The 13,244-nt window shown below is 41.1% G+C and overlaps 1 protein-coding gene across 2 annotated transcripts in view; it reads right to left on the bottom strand.

The window, feature by feature from the left end:
* amfra (autocrine motility factor receptor a) overlaps positions 1 to 13,244 on the bottom strand; it is a 76,600-nt gene that overhangs the window by 37,335 nt on the left and 26,021 nt on the right. For both annotated transcript variants that reach the window (XM_043707303.2, XM_043707302.2), the window contains exons 2-6: positions 10,409 to 10,501; positions 5,921 to 6,085; positions 4,143 to 4,295; positions 3,861 to 3,901; positions 192 to 324 (exon numbers count right to left, since the gene is read on the bottom strand). In XM_043707303.2, coding sequence (XP_043563238.1) covers positions 192 to 324; positions 3,861 to 3,901; positions 4,143 to 4,295; positions 5,921 to 6,085; positions 10,409 to 10,501 — 585 coding nt within the window. The remainder of the gene's footprint in view (positions 1 to 191; positions 325 to 3,860; positions 3,902 to 4,142; positions 4,296 to 5,920; positions 6,086 to 10,408; positions 10,502 to 13,244) is intronic.

Genomic DNA, 13,244 nt, shown 5'->3' on the forward strand with positions numbered 1-13,244 from the left:
AACAGCAAAGGATAACTGCGGTCAGCTTATACATTCAACAATCCAATCCTTGCTGATAAGAATATAGAATTGCAGGATAGTAACTTTGTTGCATAGGATTTAAGATAATAGACATTCCATTACTGTGTTCACTGAAAAGTTAAGTCTGCATAACTAACTCTGGAGTTCAAGCAAAGCTGCATACTACTTACCAACATGTGGATGTGATGCATCAGATCCACTGACAGCAGGTTCAACTCCATGACAAAATCAGTGTAATAAACATAGGTGCCTTTATTTTCCCAGGTTCCCTCATGATTCAGATCCCAGAGATGGATAGAGTACCTAGAACAAAATATAGCACAGTTAAACAGAACACAAAAGGAAAGATTCTGGTCAAAGTAGTGCATGGATTATTTAAGTATTCCGCACAGTCATTTCTGAGACTTCTTAAATTCATTCATGGGACATAGCTAGTACATAGGCAAAACCAACTTAACTGCACAGCCATAACTATCCTCAATGAGGTCTCAGGAGCAAACTGAGTCCCTAGTTAGGTTATTTAAGTAGGCACCAAGAGTTGTTTATATCATGTAGACAAATGAATCAGATGTGCTTTTATAAAAATTGCTTAGCCTCATAAGCTTATATTAGCTTCTCATTGCAGATCAATTTACTAATAATTTAAAATCCCCAAATTCGCATAGTGGGATTTATGCTGTCGGCTGTTTTTAAGTTTATTTCACTGGACTACGAGTTGTACCATATGGAAAACAAACAGCATTAGAAATGGGAAGGGTTAATGGGAAGGGTTAAAGCACAAAGACCCCTGGCGATCTGTTGCAAGGGGTCTGTGGAATGCTACACTAGTCAAAAGGTCACTGTGGCAGGATGGGACAGGAATAGTGAAACCAATTAGCAAGAGTATGGTTGAGGCTGAAAGGTCAATATGGCGGGTTGAGATAACACTGTTAGTAAAGTCAGCCTCGCCTGCTAAATATCATCAGAGCAGGTTGGGACAGTTTGTGACAATAAATATTTGTTACATGACATTAAATATTTAACTAATAGCTAGTAGAGTCAGCCTGTTTGAGACCCTTAACAGTAAACTATCTAATCGTGACATTAGAATAACATTAAGTAGAATGTAGGAAAAACCATAGTGGCAGAACCAGAGTGATAACGGGAACTAACATCATTGGTTTATCGTATAGCTGGAGTGAGGTCATTTTGATTAACACAATTGGACATGCTGATAAGCTAACAAAGAGATGATAAAAAAAAAATATAAACAGCCACAGTCCGAGAGGTTCGGGGCATTCAAGAATCTGCTTTGAGTGTCATGGTTTTTGTTTGCAAGTAAAAGACCTACACCTTGAGAAACTCTCTGCATCTCCTGGTGAGTCTCTACATTTTCTCCACCACAACAATAAACATGTTACCTTTCCTTTAAGCACACTTCAAAATGCTTCTGCAATTTATAAACTTACCAGTTTCACATGCAAAAGGTACTTAACACCAAATCTCCTCACAGGGAACCTGAAAGTTTCATACGAACATAGGAACCATCAAGCACGCTCTGCCTTTGTGATCTTGCCTGATCTTAGCCTCAACTCCACTTTCCTGCCCACTCCCCATAATTCTGCAACCCATTACTAATCAAAAATTAAAATCTTCTGCATAGTTCCTGCATTTAACACACACTGGGATAGTGAATTCCACAAACTGACAATCCTTTGAGAGAAGTAATTTCTCATATGCTTTAAATATGCTACCCCTTATGCTAAAGCTATGGCCTCTCTGCTCACATTCCCCACAAGAGGAACTATCTTGTCTACTTTGTCAATTCCCTTCAGTGTCTTGTATACTTCAATTAGATCTCCTCTCCATCTAATGAACGTGGTTGATGAACAGTTTAGGCATAATCTCGCTTCATAAAATAAACCCATCTACTGAAACCCCTCTGCACTGCCTCCTATGTAATTACATCTCTCCTCAAAAGAAGGGGACCTAAATCGTATGCAATTTTCCAGATGTGGTTTCAGTAGTACCTTGTCCAGTTGCAGTAATATTTCTTTACTGTTATACTTTATTCCTTTAGAAATAAATGCCAGAATTTCATCTTCCCTCCTTATTACTTGCTGCACCTGCATGAGTCTTCTGCGATGCAAGCCCCAGAGGTCACTCAGATCTCTCTGCACCGAAGCACATCTGAATTTTCTCTCCATTTAGATAATAGTTGCCTTTCTACTCTTCTGACCAACTTACCCATGTTAAATTCTATCAATCAAATCTGATGCTTAGTGATAAATTCAAACACTCAAACAAAGTACATTCACGGTACATATATAGCACTGAAATACTGATTTAACAAGGTGTCTCTTCTTGAATCACTACAGAACATGCCCTCAATAGAGTTTCCCCTCGTTAACTATTCCACAGGCCTCAGCTTGGCATACCTAAATGCAATTGGACAACATTTAGCAATCAGGAGGAGAAACCCCCGGTAATTGGAGGTTTAGTGGACAACGAAGGAGGTTACCTCAGTTTACAATGGGATCTTGGTCAGATGGGCCAATGGGCTGAGGAGGGGCAGATGGAGTTTAAGTTAGATAAACGCGAGGTGCTGCATTTTGGGAAAGCAAATCTTAGCAAGACTTATACACTTAATGGTAAGGTCCTAGGGAGTGTTGCTGAACAAAGAGACCTTGACATGCAGATTCATAGCTCCTTTGGGAGATGGGAGGTCATGTTGCAGGTGTACACAACATTGGTTAGGCCACCGTTGGAATATTGCATGCAATTCTGGTCTCCTTCCCATTGGAAAGATGTTGTGAAACTTGAAAGGGTTCAGAATGGATTTACAAGGATGTTGCCAGGGCTGGAGGATTTTAGCTATAGGGAGAGGTTGAATAGGCTGGGGCTGTTTTCCCTGAAGTGTCAGAGGCAGAGGGTTGACCTTAGAGGTTTCAAAGGTCATGAGGGGCATGGCTAGGATAAATGGACAAAATCTTTTCCCTGGGGTGGGGGAAGTTCAGAACTAGAGGATATTGGTTTAGGGCGAGAGGGGAAAGTATAAAAGATACCCAAGGAGCAAATTTTTCATGCAGAGGGTGGTGCGTGTATGGAATGAGCTGCCAAAGGAAGTGGTGGAGGCTAGCACAATTGCAATATTTAAAAAGGCATCTGGATGGGTATATGAATAGGAAGGGTTTGGAGGGATATGGGCCGGGTGCTGGAGAGTGGGACTAGATTGGCTTGGGATTAGATTAGATTACTTACAGTGTGGAAACAGGCCCTTCGGCCCAACAAGTCCACACCGACCCGCCGAAGCGCAACCCACCCATTCCCCTACATTTTGCCCCTTGACCTAACACTACGGGCAATTTAGCATGGCCAATTCACCTGACCTGCACATCTTTGGACTGTGAGAGGAAACCGGAGCACCCGGAGGAAACCCACGCAGACACGGGGAGAATGTGCAAACTCCACAAAGTTAGTCGCCTGAGTCGGGAATTGAACCCGGGTCTCTGGTCCGCATGGACAAGTTGAACTAAAGGGTGTATTTCTGTGCTGTACACTTCTATGACTATGACTAATTACCTCTTAAGGTTTGGGGCACAAAAGCCAATGAGTTTCCAACATCCCACATAGAACAAGCAAATTTAGAAGAGAACGAGGAACTAAACTATGAATTTTCTGGCTCCATGTCCCAGTTACACACTATCCTCACCACAGATCAAAATAAACAAAATCACCAAGCAAGAGCATTCCAACGTTGCATAAAGCACCCAATGAATGTTCGACAGTTTAACCACATGGCAAGCAATCCACATTCTTGCTTTGATTCAAGATACTTTCCAAATAAGTTTATTACCTACCTAAGAATAACGTGCGCTGTCCGGACAGTCACAACCAGGCACTAGAACAGACAGTGAGAGTTATTACAACACATTATAGAAGTAAATTGAAGTCAGACAAAAAAGGGAAAAACTATAGCAGACTAATATAGAATAGAAATTATTACTTATGCATTATAGCTTTTATTGTGACCAGAAAAATCAGGTGAAACGAGACCAGTGGGGAATAAAAATGACCAAAGAAATAAACATTCTCTATTTCCACACTAAGCAGTCACCACACAGAACAAATTATTTGCTTACCTCAGCTGCCATAAAGGACAATGTATGCATTCCATGCGAATATCCAACCAGTGCACAAACTACAGCCAGAGTGCAACAGGACAGCAACATGGAAACCAGCAGAGCCAATACACGTACGTGGCTACTCATTGGAGTAGTTGGAGAAAAAGACAGCTGGATCAGAGGAGAGAGTATTGCAATGTGATAACTAAATGAGAAAACTACCAAAGTTATCTGTGTACTAAAAAAAAGTGGAGGAGCATCTGGAAGATGTTAATCTACGAGGTATCAATAAATTCTACAGTCCTCTCCACAAAGACCAAACAAAATCGGCTGAAGGGATTGGGGGAGTAATTAGTGAGCGGCACGGTGGCACAGTGGTTAGCACTGCTGCCTCACAGCGCCAGAGACCCGGGTTCAATTCCCGCCTCAGGCGACTGACTGTGTGGAGTTTGCACATTCTCCCCGTGTCTGCGTGGGTTTCCTCCGGGTGCTCCGGTTTCCTCCCACAATCACAAAGATGTGCAGGCTAGGTGAATTGGCCATGCTAAATTGCCCGTAGTGTTAGGTAAGAGGTAAATGTAGGGGTATGGATGGGTTGGGCTTCGGCGGGTTGGTGTGGACTTGTTGGGCCGAAGGGTCTGTTTCCACACTGTAAGTAATCTAATCTAATCAATTCAAATATCAATGCTCCACTGGGACTATTTGGAGACTGCATACCACCTACTTCATCCATAAACCCCAACATTAGCTTAACTTTGTGCTTGGCAGCCTTGAGTTTAAAACACCAAGTTAGTCTATCCCAAACTGCTTTTGTCAGTTCTCAGAGGGCAAATAATGGGACTGCAAAGAAAAAAAAGTAACTTGTGAGCAAAGCTCAGCGCAAACCAATCATGTCTTATTATTTTTACTTCGAAGTTTTAGATTTAAAAATTTCAGTATTTTTGGGACACTTCATATTTTAACATTGAGAAACTTTCCAATATAACTCTGCTTGACAATTAAATGAATTTTCAACAACCAAAACTTCATGTTGTACACAAGCAGAGCCTGCATATCAGCTAATATCCAGAATTTAAATATTTAACTTTTAACTACCCAAAAGTTAGCTGAGGATATTTATCGAGTAAATGCACATACACAATGGAACTTTGCATTAGAGTTGGTCAATCCACATGAAACAAATTTCTTGTATTTATCTTTGATAGCACTTAAGTGATGCTGAGCAGTAGCGCCAGTGCAGAAACCTGCATCCAATAGCATCATACACAGGAAGGCATCATTCTCTATCAGAAACTGACAACTCAGTCTGTATAATGATTTAAATTAGATTAATTTATTTGGAGTATTGCTTTTGGCAGAGGATTTGTGCCTATCATTTTAATTTAAGTTGCCTTTCACATATTTTAAAATTAAGGAACTCTGGCTTTATGCTATAGAATGCTCAAGGTCCTTAGATAGAACCTTCCAAACCAAGACCACTTCCATCTAGAAGGACAAGGGCAGCAGACACATGGGAACACCACCAGTAGCGTGGCCCCCTCCGAGCCACTCAACATTCTGACTTGGAAACATACTGTTCCAAATATACTGTCACTGGGTCAAATTCCTCAAGTTCTCTCCCTAACGGCATCATGGGTCTAACCAGAGCAGTTCAAGAAGGATGATCACTACCACCTTCTCAAGGGCAACCAGGAATGGGCAATAAATACTAGCCAGTGACACCCACAGCCCACAATGGAATAAAAAAAAATGCTGCAATGTTCAAATTGCTTTGCCAGCTTCAAACGCAAACTCACATATTCAAAGCGATCTTTGCATAGCTGGACCATGAGATGAAGGAAGACAAGAACAGCAAACCAAAGGCACCACATCACCACTTCTTCAACGGTCTGAACATTCAGCACACCGAATATGAAGATGAACTTGTAGAAGATGAAGTTCCAAAACTTATCCTTCAGGTGCTGGGAGGGGTGGAGTAGAGAAATACATAGACACTGACATTTTCTTTTTTAAAATGATCAATTGATACAAACATTAAAAGCAGCATACACATGGAAAATATAACTGCTTCCGGGTCCAATTAAAATTTGTGAAATACCCATTATATCAGAACCTGGCAGAAAGCAGCATTGAATTTGTTTTCTCTGCGTAACTGCACAGTGGATACAAACAGTTCATGGTGGCTCACAGCGACAGGGACCCGGGTTCAATTCCAACCTCTGGCGACTGTCTTTGTGGAGTTTGCACATTCTCCCAGTGTCTGCATGGGTTTCCCCTGGGTGCTTCGGTTTCCTCCCACAATCCAAAGATGCACAGGTTAGGTGAATTGGCCATGCTCGATTGCCCTATAGTCTTCAGGGATGTGTAGATTAGGTGCATCAGTCAGGAGTAAATACAGGATAATAGGGTAGAAGAATGGGTTTGGGTGGGTTACTATGAGGGTCAGTGAAAGAATTTGTATAGGGTATAAGCAGGTCGGGAAAGAGTTGAGTTCCGAGTTTTGTGAAACAAGGGGTTCAGCTGAGCATGACTCATCAGATAAGAACTTAGTTAACAATGGGGTGCTGGAGGTAAGGGTAATGGGTTTTGGTTTCAGATTCCAGCATCCACAGTAATTTGCTTTTATTAAGGGTACGGGGTTAACAAGGTGGAAAAGCGGTTATTATGTACAGTCATTTAACAATATTAGAAGCATTCAGTATGTGAGGTCAGTTTAACAAAGTGAAAAGTATTCCTTATGTGAAGCCAGTTATTCAATTGTATGATAGTAAAAGGCTTTGGTATCTGCTATTGATACTTGCTGATTTTAACAGTCACCCAATCAATGTGTGTGTTGCCTTATCTGGATGCTCCTCCCTGTAAAATGACTATAATGGTACACATGTAACCTACTTAACCTAAAAAAAAACCTCTCCACACCTACAGTCAACGGAGTGAATTTTTAACTTTACTCAGACAGCCTTTATTAAACCTACCTCACTACACATTGCCAAAACCAAGAACAGTATGATCCCAGCTTGGATCCACAACATATTATTCCAACAAACTGTTCACAATACACTGAACAATCTTGTGTGGCAAATTTTAGCAATTTGATTTTCCCTCATCCACAAAATTAAAGTCACCCATGATCAATGCATTGCCATTTTACATAACATTACTATCTAACATTCTGCAGAACAGCTACTGTTATTGCCTCTCTACACCCCTAACCACACATCCAAAATGGGTCAGCAAACCACTGCTCTCACCTCAACTATCCCCAGCCACTCCTCCATGACAGCCCCAAACCTTCCTTTCCCCACAGCCCAAAAATATCCCTCCTCCTCCAAAATCAGCAATGACAACTCACCTCCTCCTTGCCCTGTCCTGCCCTCATTCTTCAACATCCTCCTCCTGGTCCTGTCCCAACACCCCCATACTTCAACCAAACTAACACTAAACAAAGCTAAAATAGGTTGGAAATTGAGTGGCAATGTTGTAAGAAACTTACAATTGAACATAGATAGGGTAGAAAAAAGGGCAAGATGGATTTAGCAGATGGAGTTTGATATGAATAATCATACAGTTATCAATTTTGGTCAGAAAAACAAAGGCAAATCATCTAAACAGAGAGAAACTTCAAAATGCTTCATAGACAGGGATCTAGTAGATGCTGTGCATAAGTTTCAGAAAACGAGTGTGCAGGTACAGCAGGTAATAAAGAAGGAAAATGGAATTTTGGCATATATTACTAAAGCAATAGGGTATATGGGAAGGCAACGGCCTAGTGGTATTATCAATACGCTAATAATTCAAAATTCATTTAATTTGCTGGGGACCTGGTTCACGTCCTGTTATAGCAGATGGTGGAATTGAAATCAATAAAACGTTTGTTGTTCAGGGATTAATGATGACCATGAAGCTCTTGTTGATTTCTGGAAAAAATCCCATCCTTTCACTAAAATCCTTTACCTGGTCTGGCCTACCTATGACTGCAGATCCACAGCAATGTGGTTGCCTCTTAACAGTGCTCTTGACAATTAAGGATGAGCAATGACTGCTGGCCCTAGCCAGAAAGCAACATATCCCGTGAGTGAATTAAGAATCTAAGAAACAAAGTGGTACTTAAATTTTACGAGGTATTACTGAAACCACATTGGAGTATTGCATACAGTTTTAGTCTTGCAGGCGGTTGCAAAAGGAGATTCATTGGATTGATTCCAGAGATGGAGAGGTTTGTTTTATAAGAGATTGAGCAGTTTAGGCTTCTACTCTGAGGTTAGTAGATGGAGACATGATCTAACTGAGGGATACAAGATGCTAAAGCAAATTCAAAAAGTAGACATATAAAGGATATTTCCTCTTGTGGGACAAACTAGGACAAGAGGCCATAGCTTTAGGGTGAGGGATAGCAGATTTAAAACAATAAATTATTTCTCTCAAAAGATCTTGGATTTGCAGAATTCACTACCCCACAGTGCAGCAGATTTTTTAAAAAATGTACTCGTGGGACGTGGACATTGTTGGCTGGCTAGCATTATTGCCCATCCCTAACTGCCTCTTGAGAAGGTGGTAGTGAGCTGCCTTCTTGAACTTGCAATCCACTTGCTGCAGGATGACCTATATTGCCCTTAGGGATTTCCAGGAATTTGATCCAGCAATAGTAAAGGAACAGCATTGTATTTCCAAGTCAGGATGCTAAGTGGCTGTGCTCCATGTATCTGCTGGTCCTTCTGGATGGAAGTGGTTGTGGATTTGGAAGGTGCTTTCTAAGAATCTGCTGTGTCTTGTAGATAGTACATACTGCTGCTACTTAGCATAGGTGATAGAGGGAATGCACATAATACTTTGTCCTGGATGGTGTGAACCTCTTGAGTGTCAATGCAGCTGCACTCATCCAGGCAAGTGAGGATTATTCCATCACATTCCTGACTTGTGCCTTATTAATCATGGACAGGCTTTGAGGAGGCAGAGGTGAGTTACTTGCAGCAGTATTCCAAGCCTCTGACTTGCTCTCGCAGCCACCGTGTTTATGCAGCAAGTCCAGATAAGTTGCTGCCCAATTGTAACCCCCAAGATGTTGATATTGGGGCATTAAGTGACAGGAACCATTGTATGTCAAGGGGTGCTGATTAGATTGTCTCTTATTAGAGATAGTCACTGCCTGGCATTTGTGTGGTATGACTGTTACTTGCTACTTGTCAGCCCAAGCTTACATATGAAGTAAATTTAGGGAAAAGATAGACAGATTTTTAATTAGCATTGGGTTGAAGAGCTGTGAGTGGGCAAGAAAGTGGGAAGGTGAGATCAGCCATGATTATGCTAAATGACACAGCAGGATGGAGGATTGAATTGCATATTCCTGCACCTGGTTCTTAGGAACATGGAATGAAAAGTTTGATTCTCTGCACTAACCTGAGGAGATTTGAGGTATAAAATGGCAAAGTTTTGCTGCAACTGTACAAGGCATTAGTAAGATTGCCCCTCAAGTATTACATACAATTTCAGTCCCCTTGAGGACAGATGTCGTAGCACTGCAGACAGTTCGAATGAGTTTTACAAGATTTATTCCAGAGGTGAGGGGGGTTTGTCCTAAGAGAGATCGAGTAGCTTAGCTCTTTACTCTCTAGAGTTTAAAAGAATGAGAGGAGATTTAATTGAGGTGTAAGATGCCAAAGAGGGCTGACAAAATAGGCACAAAGCAGATATTTCCCCATTGTGAAGCCATCACAGATTTAGGTTAAGGGGTGGCACAATTAAAACAGAGATTACTTCATTCAAAAAGGTCATAAATCTCGAAAATTAACTCCCCCAGAGTGTAGCGAACACTGACACTGAATTAGCTTGATAGGTTTTTAAATTAGTAATGGGTTTAAAGGTTATGGGGAGCAGGCTGGAAAGTGGAGTTGAGACAACGATGAGATCAGCCATGATCATATTAAATGGCAGAGCAAGCTCAAGAACTGAACTGTCCATTTCTGCTCCAAGCTCTTATGTTCAACTTTTGTCTCTGCCTCCCCTCCCAGCCCTTAATCCTTCTTTCTCCCTGACCCAATCCCCTTCTTCTTCCACCTCCACGACTCTGCCTCAGCACCTGCCTCCACTCCATTCCTCCTCCTTCGCCAGCCCCCTACCTCTGACCCAAACTCATCCTCCTCCACCCGATCTGAACTCATCCCCACATACTCTGCCTCCTGTTGTGTCTTAGCCCATCCCTCCACCACCCCATCCTCAGTCATCCTCCACCCCACCTCATCTTCTCGGTTGCCACTGCCCACACACCTCTTTAAAGTGACACTTACCTGCCTCTCACTGACCCGCAGTGTTCCGAAGACCATGTACTGGATCATCTTGCCAATCAACATAAGAAAACAGCAGGCAGTGTTTACCAGCACCTGGAAAATTAAACAAATAGGTTATTGAGTAAATGGCTTCATTAATTAATCCTCCAGACAGTCAAGGTGAACCATTTTACAATAAATTGAGAAATAAAACTGACATTGATAAGCACTTGGTTATATTTGCAGTGTAAAATAATGAATTTCACTCCAATATTACAACATAACCTTGAAAACCTGAAGTGATATAGGAAAGAGCCAAGAAACTGAGTTTATAGTATCAGAAGACAGTTATGTAAGTGAATGAAAAACTCAAGATCTTCACATCTCAATCCCAAAGAGTGTAAATAGCAAAAAGATGTCAAAATTAAAATATTATTTCAACTTCAAAGAGACAAGGACACATAAGCTCAAACTAACCATTGCAATCAAATTTAAAATTTACATTAAAGTACCATCGCAAACTAGAGTAATCAACATTTGCAATGGGCTTCTAAGTTTGATTTTGAAACGCTTATGCTTCCAGAATCTTAGAGTTTTGGATTTGAGATATTATGTTGCAATTGTACAAGACATTGGTGGGGCCTCCTCAGGAGTACTGAGCCCAGTTCTGGTCACCTTGCAATAAGAAGGATATCATTAAGCTGGAGAGGGTTCAGAAGAGATTTACCAGAACATTGCCAGGAATGGAAGGTTTGAATCACAAAGAGAAGCTGAATAAACTGGGACGTTTCTCACTGGAGCATAGGAAATTGAGGAAGTGACCTAATACAGTTTATAAAATCATGTGGGTGTAGTTAAAGGTGAACGGCAGGTGTATTTTCCCTCTGCTGGGGAATTTCAAGTTTGGAGGGGATACTTTCAAGGTGAGAGAAGAAAAATTTACAAAAAGACTCGAGAATCAATTTGTTTTGTTTAACACAGGGAGTGGTTAGTGTGTGGAATGAACTTCCAAAAGCAGTGGTGGATGTGGTTACAGTTACAAAGTTTAAAAGACATAATAAGTACATGAATAAGAATGTACAGAGGGATATCAGCGATGCACAGGCAGATGGAACTAGTTCAGTCTGGGATTATGGAATGCGTGGACTCACTGGATCGAAGGGTCTGTTTCCATGCTGCAAGACTGACTCTGAGTACAGTCAGTTCTGGTATGATGTGCTAGTTCTGCTCTCATGTGATCGCACATTAAGAAAATCATGCAATAGCCATGCCGTTTAATTGGGCCAGAATCGCATCATAGCCAATACAGGTAAGGAAAGTTTGCATTCTACAAGCAACAGAGTAAATTCTTCAATCATATTAAAGCCAATTCACGTTGAAAAAACACATTACAGCAGAACTAACTGTATTGAAGATTTCTCAGGGAAGCCAAGTTAATTTCCTTTACATATTATCTCAAGACTTCGCCCAGTTTCCCAGCTATCAAATAGTACTCCCTTTGGAATACTAAGCAATGCAATGATGGAGTCATCTCTTTCAACCATTCTTGCTCGTTCTGTGCCAAGACTTGGAACGGAACAAAAAGCATGGGGGTGTTAGAAGCACTAAAACAATATCTGGTAAACCATTCAAATTAGTTTGCTACCCTAGCTCTAGCTAAAAGCGATTTTACTTTACATAATCAGATGTCTCAAAAAAGCTTTCCAACCAACAAAATACCTTTGAACGTAGAAAATGCAAGATCCAATTTACCCACAAAACTACCTCAAACAGCAATATTCAATGTCTGGATAGTCTGTTTTTCATTATGTTAATCATAAGATAAATTTTCACCAAGATAATAGGGTGACTTTCCCTGCTGGTGTCTGAAATGGAATTCTTGTAAACCCACTCAAACTGGTAGGTAGGACCTCCAGATGTTTGTTATGTACATTAATGACTTTGATGCAAATTATGTTACAATTATTAAGTCTGCAGATGACAAAATTTGTGCTGTCGATGAGAAGGATGGTCTCAGGATGCAGTCCGATATTGATCAGCTAGTAAATGGAGTACAGTAGTGGCAGATGGAATTTGATCCTGCTAAGAGTGAAATGATACATTTTGGAAGATCTAATAAGGGAAGGACTTGGATAATGAATGATTGGTCCCTCGGCAGTACAGAGGAAAGAAAAGGACCTTAGTTCACAAGTACCTAGATTCCTGAAGGTGTCAGCACAGGTAGACAGGATAGTGAAGAAGGCATATGAGATTCTTGCTTACATGAGAATCGTGGAGCAGGGATGTTTTGTTGCAATATTTTGAAGCGTTGATTAGATAGAATACAGTATGCATTTCTGGTCACCACACTATCAAATGGATGTGATTGGACTGGACAAAGTAGGTTGGGTTTGTTCCTCAGTGCAGAGGCAGCTGAGAGGGGATCTGATTGAATATACAAGAATTACAGGGCATAGATAAAGTAGATCATGAGAATCCTTTCCCCACGGCAGTTGTAGCTAAGGCATAGGTTGGAGAGACTGAGGCTGGACGGGCCACTCAAAATAATGCGCATATATAGAGTTAGAAAAGATGGACAATGGTGGGAGCATGTTTGGAAATGGGAACCAGGTGACTGCTAATCAACATGCTGCAGAATCCAGTCAGGCTGCAGCTACAAACAGACAGTTTACAAACAAATCTGGTATCTGCAGAACCTACAATACACACCCAAATTTGGGGTTGAATTGGAGAATGGAATGCTGTCCCTGGGACAATCTGAAACATTGAAGCATGCACTATTCAAGGAGGCACTTCACATCCTTATTTGGAGCAGAGTACGTGCACCCAGCACCTCCAGTCATGATCACTTCAGAAT

The sequence above is a fragment of the Chiloscyllium plagiosum genome, unplaced genomic scaffold, assembly GCF_037043375.1.
Source record: "Chiloscyllium plagiosum isolate Xiang-an unplaced genomic scaffold, Cpla_swu_hap1 HiC_scaffold_17, whole genome shotgun sequence".
In the NCBI taxonomy this organism is placed as follows: domain Eukaryota; kingdom Metazoa; phylum Chordata; class Chondrichthyes; order Orectolobiformes; family Hemiscylliidae; genus Chiloscyllium; species Chiloscyllium plagiosum.